The sequence below is a fragment of the Castanea sativa genome, chromosome 11 (assembly GCF_040712315.1).
Source record: "Castanea sativa cultivar Marrone di Chiusa Pesio chromosome 11, ASM4071231v1".
Taxonomy (NCBI): Eukaryota; Viridiplantae; Streptophyta; class Magnoliopsida; order Fagales; family Fagaceae; genus Castanea; species Castanea sativa.
In genome coordinates, this window is record NC_134023.1 from 28,173,522 (window position 1) to 28,191,892 (window position 18,371).

Sequence of the window (18,371 nt, forward strand, 5' to 3'; positions counted from 1 at the left end):
AAAGAGGAAGAGAGAAGAGAAATTGCAAACCCACCACCACAACGCCAGATTTGAGCAGAGGAGATTGAAATGTCGTCGGACGTTGTCGGATCTGAGCGGAAAAGAGTGACCGAAACACACACCCATAACAATGGTGGTGATGAACGTGAAATTTGAGGTTATGGCTCTGATGGACGAGGAGCGTCTTGGAGGCCGAGATGAACGCCATCATCGACTGAAATTGTAAATTGTTTTTCTCGGCACCCAAACACTTATTTAGGGTTTCTTTCTTGATTAATTTATTAAAGATTTGATTTTTGTAATAATGTGAAAAAAAAAAAACCCAAATAAGGTGCGCGTGGATTGGATCTCTGGCTGGGAGCATTGCTCAATGGGGTTTTACTGATAAATATGGGGATAGCATTGTTCGCTTTGGTGGCCATTGAGAGTAGCAGTCAGAAACTTGGGCGTACCTATGCTGCTCTTCTCTTCTGTGCTCTCCTTCTCGATGTTTTTTGGTTCATCCTTTTCACTCACGATATTTGGTCTCTCCTTTCTTTTTTTCTTTTTTTTCCTTATTCATTTTTCATTTTCTACCGCATTGCAATTTTCATTTCTGTTTATATATATATTGTCCACGCACTGACTGTGAAGAACATAATGTAAAGATTTTTTTAATTTAATTTCTTTTTTAAACAATCTGTTTTTAATTTTTTTATTTAGTTAAAATAAATAAATAATTTTTTTTTAATTTATAAGTTGACGTGGCATTTTTAATATTATTTTATTGGCCACGTCAGCATTTAATGTACCAACAACGGACGCCGTTTGCCACATCAGCAATTTTTATTAAGTGAGTAACGGTAAGGACCAAAATGGAACGCATTAATTGATTTAGGGGCTAAAAGTGGTGAAATGAAAATGTAGGGACTAAAATAGAAATGACCCAAAATGTAGGGACCAAAAGTGCATTTACGCCTTTTATAAACTAGTCATAGAACAAATTGAAAAAGAAAAAGAAAAAGAAAAATTGTGGGAAAAGTTAGTGTAAACTACTATTTAGATAAGTTAGATAAAACCAAACAATTATAAGCAATTGTTTCTCTTTTATCTCAAAAAACCAAATATTAATACATCAATATATAATAAACAAACAGGATTATCATTCATATATATATATATACACACACTTTTAAAAAAAAATTATATGACATTCATTCCTAACAATACTGTTATTTGTTCGCTTAATTACAAGGTTATATATTTTAGGATATTATATAAATAATATAGAGATGTAAACAGATCTATTATTAATTTTTTAAAGTAAGTTAGAAAAGATGCCACTAATTGAAAGTTAGCAAACTTTTCTAAAACTTGGAAAAAGGATACGATGGTACAATTGTACCAAACACAGCATTGAGCATACAGTAATAATTTTTGACATTACACGGTAAACTAAAACTAATTTAGTCAGTTGGTTGGTTCTAAAGAATCTATACGGATGTCTAAATTCAGTTCGATTTAGTATTTACTCTCTAGTAGAAGCTAAATGGTCTCTCAAATGTAATGTTTTTGGCTCTTTTAATGTAGATAAATGCCCCTATTGTTTTGAGTCTGATATTAGGAACGAAGCTTGTTCCTTTGTATAGCTATTTTTTTCCTTCGTTAGTAAAGTATTTTCTTTCAGAGAGAGAGAGAGAGAGAGAGAGAGAGAGAGAGAGAGAGAGAGATTTTTCTTTTTCTTTTTCCCTCCCTTTTTTTTTTTGAGAAATAATTACAACATGCTATTAACCCCGCAGCTCGAACCCTTTTCCCTAGACCCCTAAGCACTTTGTATATGGGAAGGTGTCAATTCAGTTACAAGACCTTTGACTTTTTCCCTTTTTTCGGTAGTGTTGATCTCGGGTGGTTTTTTTTTTTTTTTAAAGCTGATCTCGGGTGGTTTAAAATGTGTTTAAGATGATTTTGGATTTTGTAGTATTTGGAAGGTCATGAGGCTAAGAAATGGGCCATCTGATGGATATTTTATTTTTGATTTTTTTTACTAATTTAATTGTTGGGTTTTTCTAGATTACCTCAAAATTTTGATGGACGAAATGATTTTTAGGATCTAAACTTTACATTTTGATAGGTCAAATTCTTAAAATAAAAAAAAAAAAAAATTCAAGCAAGCCAAATTCTAACTAAAATTTGAGTGATCACTGCACACCCTTAGTGCGATGGTCACTCCACAAGTATAAGTGCTTGTGGGGTGTAGGAGTAAAGGCTGGGGTTCAAGTCTCCAGAAGGGAGTTTTACATACATATACACTTAAATTAGACTAAAGTATAATTTTATCTTATATAAAAAAAAAAAAAAATTTGAGTGGAGCCCGTAAGTAAATTTTTGTTGAGTTAGTGGTTTTATTGCATATTCACGCTAGAGTTAACAAAAAAAAATTTAAAAACAAGGGGAGCCACGACCCCAACGTGGCTCTGCCACTGACTCTACTATCACACTAGCAGAAACTTCTGCTACAAACTTTTAATTAGGGATCAATGAATTTATTAAACAAAAATGTGAGAATATCATAAAAAGAAACCCCATTGTTCATTTCGAAACAACTTATCTAATTTTTTGTTAAAATTTTTTTGCTGAAAATGTGTTATAATATACTTGTATTTTAAATTTTTTTTTTTTAAAAGTGAAATGTTTAAAAGCTGTATATAAAAGTTAAAAGATGAAGGTCCTGAGCATGTCAAACATCCTTGATTCAAGGTAGGCAGAGTCTGATTACATTCAAATTACTTATATCTTCTAGACTCTTCTATTGTAATAAAACAATCTAAAGTGAGTAGTTGTGAAGCAGACTAAAAGTCAAGCAACTTAAAACATTAAACACAGCGCCATCACTTTTACACAACCCGAACCACCAAAACCATCATTAGCCCCTTTTGTGGCTACCACATCACAACCACCACTTCCTTATCAACCTGCATGGCATGGGCCACAACAAGCCCGACAGTATTCCAGACACCATAATAAGTGATGCATTACTCACAGTCACAGCACTGGCCGAGACATCTAAACTTTTATTTTTATTTATGAAAAATAAAATTAATGTTTTGACAATTTTTTTTTTCATTTTTATAAAAGTGGTGTCAAAATTTTCTTAAAATGAATTGTTAATCATTGACTTAAGGGCACTCGTTAGCATGACTCTTTATTTATTTATACGAGTTAAGTTATGCCTTTATGAGCAATTATTAATAAATCATATTATAAAATGTTTTAACACTACTTTTATGGGAAAAATAAAAAAATTATCAGAAAAAATTAATCAATTAATCATTTTTTCATAAGGAAAATGCACCGTGTGGTGTTTGTTAATGTTTCCTTTTGTGGGTCTTACTTAAAAAAAGTTATAAAAAATGCTACTAAAAAAAATAATAAAAAAAACTTTCAAAAGCTACTATAAAGTTGCAAAAAAAAATTGTTATTAACGGGCACCTTCCGGTGCCCATTAACACAACCTTTTTCATAAAAAGTTTTTAAAAATGGTTTTTAAACCAATACCTAACATTTTCCTATTTATATATGTTTCTTTTTTGTTTTTTCTTTTTCTTTTGTAAAAGAGGTGAGAGGGTGTGCAATTCAGACCCCAATCACATGACTCGACAGTTGTGCCCGACTTATTTAATATAGTTAATTTTATTATTTACTGTTTTGAAAAATACATTTCGTTTGGGAACCTATTTAAAGACCCTACAATTAAGAATTGGTATGCTTTGCTTGACTAGTAAAAGTTCCAGTTAACGGGATGCACTAGGGCATCTGTTAACTTTTCTCCTAATTTTATTAGGGTTCGAATTTTCTCCAATGGATTGGTGCTGATTCCAGACAATCCTAGGTCTGAATTTTTTATTCTGATTTTGATTCCAAGATTTCTTTGAAGAATTTTTTGTTGCATCAACTTGTCAGGGAATATATATATATATATATTGATATTAGTAAAAAAAAAGAAAAAAAAAGATCAGGTTTACGAAAATAAAAAACACAGTTCAAGCCAAAAAAGTATGAATTAACTCCTCGCTAGGGGAAACTAACCCATCATAACTGATTGAGTACAATGAAGGAAAAACTCAATGAAAAATACCCATTCCTCCCAATCCTATCAAGGTGACCTACATCAGAGAAACAGTTTGGGACGGGAAAAAGTGTAATACTGACCACAGAGCACAATTTGATGATTACATAATGAGATGTGAGTTATGCAGTTAAGGATGAGGCGATGATTTTGAACAGGTTTGGGAAAGCGCTCATTGATACCTCACAAAGGAGCTTGTTTTCAGTAGGTCACCACCTTAGATTAGGCATTCACCTTAACCTGATCACTAAGCCCAAGTTTGTGAGGTGCTTCGAACCTGCATTTAGTTCTCAACCTTTAGGTAGTATACCACTGATAGCCCCACCATAACTCAAACCCAAACCCAAACCCAAACCCAAACCTGGTATTGTGCTAGTTAGTAGAGATAACACAGGAAAAAGGGGGTAGCAACCCCCACAAACTGAATTCTCAGATCCGATCTGATGCTTTCAGTACCAGGTTTTCATCATGCTGCTGCCAAATGTGACAATAAAGTCATTATTGCTGGAGATCATGCAGGTGACGAAAATGACCTTGAAGCCTCTCAAAAACAAAAGAAAAAAGAAAATGACCTTGAAGAAAAAATCTGAGCCTAAGATGACATTCAGGACATAATATTGAAGTTGTATTACTTCCAAGTGGAACACCAAGGGTGTATTCTCGATATACCAAAGTGGATTTAGTTAATTGTTTATTAGAAAATCTTAAAGAGGCAACAAAAGAAAAGAACTTAAGCATCATTAGCCCAAAAGAGCCTAAAAGGGGCATCAAATGAAAATTCCATTGTCCATGTAGCCTAACATGCACCCAATAGTTCTATCAATAGATCTAAATGCATGCGTCTCTTTGAGGTCATGCTTGGTTATACTTCCAGGATGCCTTCAGATATTCTCCCGATGTGACTGCATATTAAGAGTATTTGAGTTAGCAGGAGCATTTGTAGTACATGTTATTGCATCATGAGATCCGCAAACAAATTTAAGCAAGTAATAATCAATATAAAAGTCAAGCTTATTCATGCTATATGGAATTTGAAATAGAGGAATATATAATGGTTCCAAATAGGCCCAAATGGGTTCCCTCTAAAACCACTAGGAAACTGTGAGATTGTAGTACCAGAACATTCAAAGTGGTGAAGCAGGTCATACCGAATGCTTATGTCATTGATGTTTCATCTTATAAAGGTCTAGCAGTTATCCTAGATGACCTTTTTTATGAACCTTCCCATGACTTAATTGTGAACCTTATACCTAATCCAGCACCAATAAACCTTCCATCAAAATGTAAAGAACACATTGATACTATTTTGGATGAACAGATTATTTTCACCAGGGACAGGAGGTCAATGCTACAGTCGCTACTAGTTCGTTGGAAGAGATGACCAAACTTAGATTACACTTGGATCACCGGAGAGGAGCCATAACAACTATACCTTGAACTCTTGGAGTGATACTAAAACCACCAAAGATCAACACTTGACAGAGTTGAGTTTCCCCCACTTTGAGGTAGTTGGCACATACACCAGATGCAGGTCCCTAATCACATGGCTAAACGATGGATGCCTGCTGTTAGATAGGCCCAATTGACTTAATAAATCCTGTTTAATTTGGAATTTTAATGTTATTGGATTTTATGTAATTACTTAAATTTTAATTTTATTGAATTTCATGTAATTACTTAAAGAGTTATTTCCTTTCTTACTTGGTTAACAAAGTATCATTTACCTTCCCTGCTTGGTTAGCAAGTTAGTTCCTTTCCTGATGAAATTTGGGAGTCCTATTTAAAGGCCCCAAAACTTAGTATTGGCTTCTTCACCTGATTAATAAAAAGAACTGTTGGAATTTTCTCCAAAGGCTTGACGTTGACTTCAGGCAGCCCTAGATGCTAACTCCAATGTTTTATTTTATTTTCCCCGCTTGATGCTGGTTCTAAACAATCTTAAGGTTTTGATTCTCAGGCTTATCCTTCCCTCTTATTTATTTATTTATTTATATTTTTTCTGTTTCATTGTACCTACAAATTTCTTTTAGAATGTTGTGCCATATCACACTACATGCAAAGAACTTTAAAATGATATGCTCAGATACATTGAATGCTTTTCTTAAAAGTAAAATTCAATCAAGACTATAAGAAATACAGAAGACCAGTTACACGTTAATGGACATTTGTTAGGATTCCCTCCATCTAAATCTTCTAAACTCAGACATCTTAATAGACATCTTATATATATATATATATATATATATATATATATATATATATATATATATATATATATTCCTTTCAAGAAAGAGATACCAGAGAATGTTGCACTCCACTTAGAAAGAAATTATCATGATGAATCTGTTCTTCGATCAACATAAACTTCAAGAAGACTTTCTGAATCTTCATTTAGCATCTTCGGCAAATCAATTAGCATACTTGGAGGGGCAAAATACATTTGTAGTGACATCATGCAAACAACAATACCCAAGAAAAGCTGCAGCAGCACAAGAAAAAAAAACCTTATTGTTTGGCAATTGCCAGATGAAATGGGAAGTGAATATGACATAAGGAGCACCAGATAAACAGTCAAGTTTTACAAGGATCTTGTTATCCATGAATGGCAAAGATATGAGTTGAAACTTCTAACCAATTATATGTTTTCATAGCATTTAAGGGCATAAACTAGTCCTAAAGAATGGCAAAACATTGATTTAAAAATTTCTATAGAACATAAAACAATTTCAATCCAGATATAGTACTCAAATGCTTACTACGAAATAAGAAAATTATAGGAAATGCAGAAGAAACCAATTTCATAGGCATGGAATCTTACCTGCAACGTTGGCCTGAAATCAAAGAGAAATAGAGACAGAACCGTTGTCAGTGGCATTGCCATTGATGTGGAATACACCTAATGCAAAAGCAAAAGCAAAAATAAAACAACAATTAAGAGGAATGCAAGGGAACAATGAGTTGTTTCATCCCAAGTACCCAAATTAAAATACCATACATTCCTAGTTATCACAAGTAAAATGTATCAATGAGACAAGTGCAAGTCAAATGGGCACTCAATATAAACTTATGGAGAAACAGACAAAAGCACAGAAACTGCAAACAGGTGAAAGGAGTCACCTTTACAATATTGTCAGCATATTTCATTAACCAAGAAACCAAAAGTCCTGTTGATCCTAGATTTAACACCACCAGCCAGGTTGTGAAACTGTAACCATTGAAAAGGCGTTGCCACCATGGCCCTTTCTCAAATTCATTTCTGAAATCATCCAAGAGAAGCCGTGCCATATTGAAAATAGCCCCAAATCTGGAAAAATATGTACCATTCTAAATTATTTCTAGCCCAAAGCTTCTAATAACTACAGGCATTTTGCTCATGATAATCACCTTTCACAAGCTTGAAAGTTGTAACATTTTAGTTGACAAGTGACCATGTAACATAATCTGATGTTTCCAAAACAAGTATATTTAATTTTCTGCAAGGGAAAATAATAGTTTTATTATTTTCTGCAAAATTAGAAATTGGCATCAGAATGCCACACTCTGTATCCCTAGGTAGATTATGGCTATTCCTCTTATTCAAATTCTTAAACAAGGATTTAACTAACTAGATAGAAATGGAGCTCTTTTTACAAGTAGGTGCCCAGGGTGTTTTGCAGGGAAGATCTGTATTACCCATTTTTGTTTTGAAAAACATGTTGCACACATCACCCAATCATTTAAATTGATACCTAAGGAAAACTCATGCAGAAATATAGGTGGAGTACTTATGAGGACACTGCTAAATCTTAATATTGTTGTAAAGATCAAACACAAATCCAATCTTTTAGGAACAAACTTAATAAGCCACAAGGACCCCACAATTCCAGTTTTTCAATCTATGAACAATGTAAGCTGTTCTGCCTGAAGGTTTTTAATTGTTCTCTATACTTTTTATCATTATTATTAAGCAGTTATTTACAATTAGTAACCTCCACCAGGAGTAAAAAAAATGCAAAATAAATAACCAACTTTCAGGAATTTTGTGCAACTAATCACATAGGCAACAAAGGAGGAAGGTAAAATTACTTACAAAAAAGAACTTTCAAGAATCCATCATTAAAATATGCGCATAGTTTTGCTTATATATATATATACTCTGTTCTCTTAAAACCAAGAGTTTATCAGCAGTATGCAAAGGCCACCTACGTGTATAATTGTACATTCTGCCAGTATAAAGTATCATCATTCTTCTTCATCAAAAACTCTGTGTATATGCCAGCTAATGCTGAAAGACAAGCAGACAGAATTCCGAACATGTATCCCTGAATTGGCGATGAGAAAAGGGAGTCACATGAAGCCTCTCCACAGCCTTTGACCTTGATTAAGAGAATACAAAAAGTTCTTTCTGAAGGCAATATTCACATGTAGGGGATAACATACACTAAATTATTCAAAAAGTGAGATAGCAGTCAAAGTAAACAAGTGCAAATATATTGGAATTGCTAAAGAGAAATCACAGCATAGCTTAAGATCAGGTCTGATTGGTCCAAAACTATGCTAGAACCGCTGCATGTAGAGTATTCTATGTATCAACAAACATCGTGATCCATACCAAACAAACTCGATACTGGTATTCATAGATTGCTATGCATCAATCAGTAGTCAGATTAGATATTATATCACATTCTCAACTATAAAAGCCTACATTCCCCAAAAGGAAAAAATAAAATTGTGAGGCAAAAATTTATTTTAAGCATTGTTCATCACATTTGCAAAGTATACCTTTGTTTATTGCACTATATGAACTTGTTCCCAATTACTAGGCATCTCTGTATGCTTCTCACAAACTCTTATTTGGAATTCAAGTATCATGTGGTACATTTAGGGCATGTTTGGCACACTAAATGAGGATTACAATAGGAATGGTAATCTTGATTAAGGGAAAAATGTGTTGTATTGGAATAACTAAATGTATTCATAAGTTTGATTGTGAATTGTAACATTTGAATAAAACTTATAATCTATTTTAGGAAATATCCTACTCATACAATTATATTTTCTAAAAAATAATATTTTTTGAATTTGAGAGAGATGACTTATTTTTTGATGATTTTTTATTTTATTTTCATAATTATTATTTGTATACGGAAATTTTGTTTATTTGGAAATATATTAATTTTAGAAATTATTACACCTACTAAGGAATAGCTATTATACCCCTTTTAAAGATAAATAATTACTCCTCATTTTAAAAGAATATCTATTCGTAAGGAATGCCTATTCCTTGTAATAAAAACATAACTACACTACAAAATAGCTAAACTTTAGAAATAACTATTACATTAAAATGTCTATTACAGTCAACCAAACATGCCCCAATTCTTTATTATATGTCCATCTCTTTTTTTTTTTTTTTTTTTTGATAAGTAAGAAAAGAATATTATTAATAAGAGAAAAGCAAGAAAAATACAAAGAGTTCACAGTAGTGAACAGAGGAAAAAGGAACCAAAAAGACTAAAGCAGCCCTAATCTATTCTAATACAGTGTCCATCTCTAATTACCCAGTCTACTAATTTTCGTCTTGGAGCTACTTTTGATTATTGAACGAGAGCAAGCCAATAATGGAAACATGACACTTTCCAATTTCATACCTTGGTTACACGGTGATATATAAGAGTTGATTGACACCTTGGTGAATTGAAGTCATCAATTCTCTTTTAGTTCTTATTACAATTTCATAACAGTCAAAATGTTTCTCAATATAAATACTATTGATTGGAGAGCTACAATTAGATGGTGAGATCAACTACTGTAATAGGATAGCTGCTTTGCAAAAACAATAATGACTGCAGATATGCAGGTAACATGTGAAATAGAACTTTCAAGCATACTAATATTCATGGACACCTTGAGCATCTATAATATATAGTTTAAGACAAAATCAATAAGGGGCAGATCAGATTAAAGGCAATTACAATACAAACCAGAAAATTAAGGATACACACAAATGATTTAGCAGCACCTGGCTCATAGTTGTTCCAACAGCCAATAGAACAATTGCCATCCACTGCAAATTAGAAAGCTTTCTCCTCAAGAATAGCCTATAACAGGAAATAAAAATATTTTCTAATTTGTGAAATTAGATCAACATCAAAAAGAAAAAAACTACAATAAATTTGAAGTAGGTGAAAAACCATTTTGGGGATCATTGTAAATTTGGTCCCTATATATTGGTAGAAGTCAATTTGGTCCTATTATTTTCAATTTGCAGTCAATTTCCACGAGGGAGTTGACCAAATTGAATACAAGTTGAATATAATAGGGATTACCAAATTGACTACAAGTTGAAGATAATAGGGACTAAACCGACTATTACCAAAATGCAAGAATCAAATTGACAGTGATCCCATAATGTAGGGACCAAAAATGGTAATTTTTCCTTTAAAGTAATCTCAATGATCAATAAATGAAGACAATTTGAATTGCAAAAATAGTTGATGAGTTGTAGCTCCTTAAAAGACTAGAGAAGCACCTGAACAATATTCCAGTTGTGACAATCTTAAGATTTCCCATGATTTGATAAGTGGATGCATCCACATATACTAGGGTAGCAAACTGAACATTGTTGTGGATCAGGTATATGATTGAAGGAATAGGGAACAAACGGACACTCTTCCAATCTGTAGTCATCTTTGGAGGTGGTGACTTCTGGATCTCTTTCCAAAGAAGAAAACTCGATACTAGAAGCTGAAATATTAACAGGCAATGAATTGGTTTGACAGTGTAGACAATACTTTTCTAGTCTGAAAATCGACCGAAAAAATATGTAACAAATTTTTATTATTTATTGTGAAGATGGATTACAATCTAGGAACTACACGGCAACATGAGAAATTTCTGAAAATTTATAACATGACACAATAGGTACAACAGCCCAAATGAAACGTCCGTCCGTGCTTCTAGATTACATTCACTATGATAATCCTATACAAAAGTATTTATTTCTCTGATTCATCTCTTTGACAGTAATTTCAATTCAAGGGTTTAGAGAGAATTTTCATTCTTCGCATTCTATTCTTTTTGAGTGTTTCAATTTGACTCTACAGAAGACCAAGGCAAGCAACGTTAACAGACAGACAGTAAAAAAAACAAGTACCTTTAAAACTTCGGCCAGAAAGGGAACAGTTGCGTAGTCATACCTATATCTTCCATTAGTCTTCGAAAGAGTCGTCAAAATTCCCTGTGGAACAAGAAGATTTATATTTTGGTGCTGTAATCTGTAATCTCAAAATTTGGTTGGTTATGGGAAAAGTTGCAGTTAAAGTTGCTCATTTTTGGAGTCACACAAATATATATATATATATATATATATATATATATATATATATATATATATATATATATATATAAAATCCACGTTAAATCAGTCAGAATGAATGAAGACATTTGCTAATAAGAGAAGAGAAGACCTGAGAGCTGGTCAGAATGGTCAGCAGAGACGCCACCAGATACCACTGCATTTGCTCCGATTCCGAGACCGAGATACAAGACTTTTGTGAGGCTGATCACCCAAAACCAAAGCGCTGCGTTTTTGCCTAGTTCACAATCGCTGGATCCTTTTCCTCATTAGTGTTTTGTTTTTTTCGTTTTTCTTTTATTGGGCAAGCAAACTTGGTTGTAGGCTGTTGGAGAAAATGGGCAATTAGCCATATTTATAGAAGAATCTAGTTAGTAGGCACCGTTGTAGAAGTATATAGAATACTAACATCTCGACTCTGAGAAAGTCGATTTTGAGACTATAAATCGACTCTTAGATACTCGATTTCTATGGTCTGATCACAGCTGATGTGGCGATTTTCCACGTGGCGGCCACCTAGAAATCGAGTGTATAAGAGTCGATTTATATATCGACTCTTAAATACTCGGTTTTTAGGTGACGTGGACAACACGTGGAAGAAGCTACTGCAGTGAGGTGATCCACCTGGAAATCGAGTCTTTGAGACTCGATTTCTAATAGGGGTTTTTCAAAATTAACCCAAGTCTAGCCTCTCGCAGACCTCTCTCTCGCGCCTCTCTCCACTCTCTGTCACTCACCCTCTCACTCTCGTGGCTCTTCACTCTCTATCACTCACCCTCTCACTCTTCCTCTCGCGCCTCTCTCCACCGTCTCACGGCTCTCCTCCGTCTCACGGCTCTTCACCGTCTCACGCTCGCGCCTCTCTCACTTGCCCCCTGAGCTGTCACTCACTCAGTCTCCACTCTCAAGCACTCTCTCCACTCTCACTCAGTTCTCAGGTATGTTTTTCTTAGTGGTTTTTGTTCGAAAATTATGATTGAACTGATTGTCGAATAGAGAGTAATAATATGATCTTCACAAATTTCTGTTCACATGCCCTCGATACATGAAATAATATGATTGCTCTTCAGGACTGATATTGTGGTAGATTTCTATTCAATTTATTTCTCTATTTTTATCGCTTCTTGAATCAGGCTGTGATGATGATAATTATTACGGTCACATTCGTTATGACAATAATATCCATTTCTGAACATGGGGTCAGTTTCCTGTTCACACAATTACCATTGAAAAGAAATAATGAAGTCCATTGATTTTTAATATGGCTACTATATTCACCAAAGAAGTTAAGATGTATCTAAAGCATAGTCCAGGGCAGCTAAAGCTCATCAATGCTTTAATGAATCGGACCAACAGGTTATAGCATTCATGATTTACAACTTTAAAGTAAACTACAGTAAGTAGATATTAGGAAAATGTATATTCCACTATATTGCTACTTTGGAGCTGCAGAAGGGCCGTAAGCTTAGTCCTTCGCATCTGCAATGCCCCCTGGTGTTATCTGAAATACGTGCTTCTGTTTTGCTTGGATGTAAGAATTCTGTTATTAAACAGTCCAAGTGCATATTCCATGTTGCATTCTCCCTCATCGTAGAGGTTGTGAGCTTACTTCACACCTGAGAGTAATGCTAAAATCTGGATTATATGTACTGAAATCCAAAAAACTTTGGTTGACAAGAAAACTTTTGAATTAAGTTGAGTTGTGTGTGTTTGCAGTAGGATATTCGGCGACACAATATTGCACTTTATGCAGTAGGAGAGTGTATGTCTTTATAAAGACTTAGACAACCCGAAATTTTTTTTAGTAAAGCAGCCCAAGATTATATTGCTATTATCTGTACCTTTCTTTTTTGAGTGAAGTTGAAGTATACTTGTTTCAATACAGTTCTCTTTGGTTTCCTATGTAAAATTCATTAATATCCTCATCCTATGTAATTTTTCTTTTCCATTAGTAATGGAAAATGTTGATGCCTTTAGTTTTCCCAATAAAGCTCAACTACACTTTATCGCAACCATATGCCTTGGTTACATTAAGCTCATACAATTTTAAACATTACACAATATATATTGTAGTATTTCCATTGGCCACATTTCTTTTGCTAATCATTAGACATTGTGTTATTTCTGATTACCTCATCCGTTCTTGGTGTAATTTTAGCAATTGCTAGTGTTACTATGGTAGGTTTTGGTAACTTCATATGATTCTCCTTTAACAAGAATTGTCATTTCTCTTTCCACCACTTAAATTTGTAAAATTGGACTCTATTTATGGATTTACGTAGATTTGCATATGCATAAATGTAAAAAATTATGCATATGCTTTTCTTAATTAAAGAGAACCTTATAACTGACTTGATTGTCTTAAGTTTTTTGCTAGAGTAATATGTTGAACATGTAATTGGTATTAGTTGCCACCCTCCACTATGGTACAGAATAATTTCTCATTCACAAGTAGCCATATTCAGGCAAAATCAATAGTTTCATCTTATGTGTCATGTTCAGGGTGGTTTTCTTGCTTCCACAAGAAACTAACCAAAAATCCTGAGCTTGGCAGTTGCTTAACCTTTTGGGTCGAGAATATATAGGGAACATCTTATCCTAATGCCTTACTCTCAAAACTAGAAAAACCAGAATATACCATAAAGACTAACACAAAATAAGAAATTGTGAAAGAAAATATTGAAAAAGGACAAGTGAAAAAAACGTAAAAAATTAAATGGACTAGTTATTTCATCTTTCTCTAGTTTTTATAAGCAAGCTAGCATAGAGTTTTTACAATACCAACGCAAGTGCAAGTTGAGTAGTAATTTGAAACCACAGCATAATTTATCAATTTGTTAGTTAGCCAATTATGTAACTCAGTTATTACCTATTAATTACCACGAGCATAGTTACGAAATATAAAATAACAAGTAGTAAAGAAAATAACACAAGATATTGAAAACCAATGGATTAAAATTTGCAACATGAATCGCACTCATGACCCTAGACTCTATGTAGTAGATACTGACTGACATGAACCTATAATCAGCTCCAAGTTGCATGGATTCTTTTATCTTGAAAACCTTCTACAAACTGTGTCAATGACTCCAAGGACCGAATCCAATGACCACCTTGAAGATTTGATCTCCACAATAACACACTAGCAATAGGCTCTTATGGCTTCAACCTTGATCAGCAAATAACAACAGAGTCTTGAGATTGATCTTCAATTCTCATTGGTTTTGGTGAAATTGAGGTTTTGATTTTCTTCTTCTTAGATGCAGAGCAACTCGGCAATACCTCAATTGTAGTTATGCTATAAAGTGTCTTTTATATGCTTGTAACTTTGTATGTATGACACAAAAAAGTACAAGGCAACACAAACTCAATTAAAACAAGTTAGATTTCTGGTTTCTTGTATCTCAACTGGGCAAGTCACAACTGAGAGGTATTAAGAAACTTGCTTTGATCGATCGAGAGACTCAATTGAAGGTCTTACAAAAGCATTGCCTTGATTGATCGAGACTCAATCGAATGGCAATTGAAACTCCGTACTTCTTTCTTTTGAGCTGCATCTTGGACATCTGATTATGGATCAGAACAAGATTACATGTCATAGAATCTTCCAACCTAAAAACCTAACACTAGTCTTTTAAATTAATGTTTATTTTGTATGTATGATAAAGTTGCACTGCCATGAAATTTCATGAATTTTGACACATGCCATCTTTCCATTTCTAGTCATTGTAAGGTTTGCTGACAAAACCAGCAGATATTTGAAAAACATGTTAATAATATCTTTTGGCATCGATGTAATTTAATAACAAGCAGGTAGTGAATCCCCCAAGAGAGGACCTGCTTGACTTGTTTGTTGAATGTTTGATTCCCAACCAAAATCTATTTTGTCCTACAAATTGTTATCACAATTCGAGATGAACATTTCTTGAATGAATGTTTTTCAGCATACTTTTTTTTTAATATTTGGATAAACTTGTTAGATATTTTTATTTCTATATGAAAACAAATCACAGTATATTGTTTAGACAATAACATACTATTGATTGTATTAGGGAAGGAAGTATACAATTAGTCTCAAATTTCTTTAAATAAAACATTCATGCATTTGGATCATATTTCTATACATACGCACCACCATAGTGTGCCCCATTTTTCCCAACAACATTCTGAATTTAAGTAACTATGATTTAAACACAAAAATCCTCAAAAACAACATTGCCTCAAATCTATACCCTTTCAGAAATCCACAGTATAAGTAGCAACTTAGACAGCAAGAAAATAAAATTTCATAATTAATTGAAAAAAAAAATAGTAAGAAGACAATGAATAATTATATGGTACTTAGATTTTTTCAATAAAATATAGGAACAACTTCCATTTAATTAAGAATGATTGATTCATTGTAAAAATTGAAATAAATTCCAAGTGCAGCACCAATTCATATATCTATGTTTTTCTTTTTGTTTTCAATGTCTATTACGTGCTAACTGCTTATCATTCTTCTGTAGTATGGCTGCTGCAAAATGCTGGACAGATTGACCACGCACAACCTGGCCCCATTGACCAGTCGGTGTTGACGTTGCAGGCCAACCATCGGTCAGAAGCTATTTGGAATGGGCAGGTAAAGCACAACACTAAATATTTAACGAATGTACACGCATTTGATTCATACAATGTACACACACTTGCTGTCATATATTAATCCATGGTTTTGTTCTGTGCAGGATCCAGGGGCCCTTAAATGCCATGTCCGCACTGAAGAGTTCTCCGACCGAGAGCCAATGGTGGACGACCGAGTCGTTGACATCATTAAGGCACTTGGTTTGGAGGGACTCCTCAGGACCCCAGGTAGAGAGATTGACCACAGCCTGATAACGGCCTTAGTGGAGCGATGGCGGCAGGAGACTCACACCTTCCACATGCCACATGGTGAGGTCACCATCACATTGCAAGATGTGGAGGTTCTTCTCGGGCTTCCTGTTGACGGCGAGGTCATTACAGGGAGCACGCAGAAAGAATGGGAGAATGTGTGTGACGAATTCCTTGGCTTCCGACCTGTAAATAATCAGAGAAAGGAACTTCATGGCCAGAGGATTCTCATCCAACGGCTTTTGGAAGCTGTTGCCAATCCATTGCCGCCTAATGCCACAGAGGATCAGTTGCATAAGTACGCACGATGCTACATCCTAGCGCTACTAGGGGACACAATCTTCGTGGACAAATCCGGCGATAGGGTGCATCTAATGTGGGTGCAGCAGTTGGAAGACATTCGCAACCCACAAAGGTACAATTGGGGAAGTGCTTGCCTTACATGGTTGTACCGAGAGTTGTGCAGAGCAAGCGATAAGAAAGATAATCAGATTGGTGGGTGCTTGCTGTTGGTCTAGTATTGGGCATGGGCCAGGTTCCCATATTTGTGCCCGACAGTCACTAATGGCCCGCCAGTGGATGCTTATGGTCCTCCAGTTCGTGGTCCACTGTCCCTGAAGTAAGTCTCTACCTCATACACGTTATGTAACTTCAATTTATTTATTTTAAAAGCTTCTAGGAATTATTTAAGTCTATATTAAACAATTTGAAATAAAGGTTATACACTATAATTTTGTGTCAAATTTCCTAAATTATATCGGTTAATATGCTCCCTTGTTCTGGGTTGTAGGTGGTTGTGGGTCCCAAACAAGAAAAACAGGCCCGCCCACATCTTTCTGGACAGGTACCGCGAGCAAATAGCTTCAATGTTGCCAGGCCAGGTATGAAAATGCCTTATTTAATATGTTTAGGAACAAGATATAGGTTTGGTGAACTTTGACATATAAACATTGTTGCCTAATGTGTTGCTTGTTTTTTGGCTGTCGTAGGTGGTGTGGCAGCCGTATGAAGCTGAATTCGAGGACCTTCCGCCGTGGTGCGTTGCAGGGAGGGCCGTGTGGATGGCAACGGTGCCACTTGTATGTTTCCACCTAGTAGAGAAACATACACCGGATCGTGTCGTTCGTCAATTCGGGATGATCCAAGAAATTCCTCGTAATGTTGACACCGATACAGCGCTGCATGCCATTGATTTGAGGGGGAAGGTTGGTGTTGATTGGATGCGGAAACATGCTGCGCATATTACAGAGTGGGGTAATCGCCTTCAACAGCGTTGTGAGGCAGTGCTTGGTGATATGCCTCCACAACACGAGTACTTCGGTTGGTACAAAAGGGTAACTCGGAGGTTCATCGATGTCCTCGGTGCTAGATTGATTATAATGGTAACTTTTCTATCTGTTGAATTTTTAATTAGCATTTTGTCTACTCTATAACTTGCAATTATTACTAGCAGAACCAATTCGAAACCAATGTTTATTTTATTATCAATTGAATTACTAATATACCTGGTATTGCATTACTAATATACCTGGTTTTTTCATGTCAGATTGAAGGATATGCCCGTTTGTTGAGGCGTCACCCAGTGGGCACCGAGGACCACAAGGACATTACTGATGTGCTAAATGCAGTGCAGGAGATTGGCCGTGTACAAGCTCCTATCCCTGAGGCCCCGAATGAGGAGGTAGCTACTCCTGTGGCAGCGCCTACTCAAAGCCCAAGCACAAGCAGACCTCTCGTCGGACGTGGGTCTCGTTCGTCTGTTGCTACCCTGAGAGTTGTCCCTACCCCCGATCCCCACCCATCCACCCCAAATCCATCCCCTAGCCCCACCATCCCCTCACCCATCCCACATCCATCCCCTAGCCCCACCATCCCCTCACCCATCCCACATCCATCCTCTAGCCCCACGACCATCCCTTCACCCACTCCACATCCATGGGTCTGACATCCGTCCACCCACCCCACGGTCATTTCCTGAGCTGTCACCCATTCCTTCCTTCGACTTGGGTCTTGATCTAACCCCTCTTGACATGCACCCGCAGCCACCCTCCCACAGTACAT

The 18,371-nt window shown here is 35.3% G+C and overlaps 2 protein-coding genes across 4 annotated transcripts; one reads left to right on the forward strand and one right to left on the reverse strand.

Annotated features, from left to right (window-relative positions):
- Nucleotides 1-4,710: 4,710 nt before the first annotated feature.
- On the reverse strand, nt 4,711-11,727 carry LOC142614606 (CMP-sialic acid transporter 1-like). Of its 3 annotated transcripts, none has more exons than XM_075787160.1 (9): nt 11,554-11,727; nt 11,241-11,324; nt 10,617-10,831; nt 10,107-10,185; nt 8,291-8,460; nt 7,223-7,409; nt 6,924-7,001; nt 6,404-6,584; nt 4,711-5,007 (listed from the first exon to the last, which is right to left on the reverse strand). In XM_075787160.1, the coding sequence occupies exons 1-8, from the start codon at nt 11,602-11,604 to the stop codon at nt 6,438-6,440; spliced, it is 1,011 nt and encodes a 336-aa protein (XP_075643275.1). In that variant the 5' UTR covers nt 11,605-11,727; the 3' UTR covers nt 4,711-5,007; nt 6,404-6,437. The 3 variants fall into 3 exon arrangements, with proteins under 3 accessions (XP_075643275.1, XP_075643277.1, XP_075643276.1); XM_075787162.1 differs by having other exon boundaries at nt 11,284-11,324; nt 11,554-11,717; XM_075787161.1 differs by lacking the exon at nt 6,404-6,584.
- An 883-nt stretch (nt 11,728-12,610) lies between these two features.
- On the forward strand, nt 12,611-17,648 carry LOC142616317 (serine/threonine-protein phosphatase 7 long form homolog). The gene is made up of 8 exons (XM_075789194.1): nt 12,611-12,640; nt 12,894-12,972; nt 15,950-16,062; nt 16,166-16,725; nt 16,846-16,929; nt 17,101-17,191; nt 17,300-17,515; nt 17,559-17,648. The coding sequence occupies exons 1-8, from the start codon at nt 12,611-12,613 to the stop codon at nt 17,646-17,648; spliced, it is 1,263 nt and encodes a 420-aa protein (XP_075645309.1).
- Nucleotides 17,649-18,371: the final 723 nt, after the last annotated feature.

What these genes read in the sequence shown, in the direction of transcription:
- LOC142614606 (XM_075787160.1), bottom strand. Translation starts at nt 11,604, where the DNA reads ATGCAGTGGTATCTGGTGGCGTCTCTGCTGACCATTCTGACCAGCTCT. An exon ending in ATGCTGACAATATTGTAAAG is followed by an intron (nt 7,002 to 7,222) that starts GTGACTCCTTTC and finishes CTTTTGCATTAG; the next exon opens with GTGTATTCCACATCAATGGC. An exon ending in ATTTCAGGCCAACGTTGCAG is followed by an intron (nt 6,585 to 6,923) that starts GTAAGATTCCAT and finishes GTGCTGCTGCAG; the next exon opens with CTTTTCTTGGGTATTGTTGT.
- LOC142616317 (XM_075789194.1), top strand. Translation starts at nt 12,611, where the DNA reads ATGACAATAATATCCATTTCTGAACATGGG. An exon ending in CGTGGTCCACTGTCCCTGAA is followed by an intron (nt 16,930 to 17,100) that starts GTAAGTCTCTAC and finishes TCTGGGTTGTAG; the next exon opens with GTGGTTGTGGGTCCCAAACA. An exon ending in CTTCAATGTTGCCAGGCCAG is followed by an intron (nt 17,192 to 17,299) that starts GTATGAAAATGC and finishes TGGCTGTCGTAG; the next exon opens with GTGGTGTGGCAGCCGTATGA.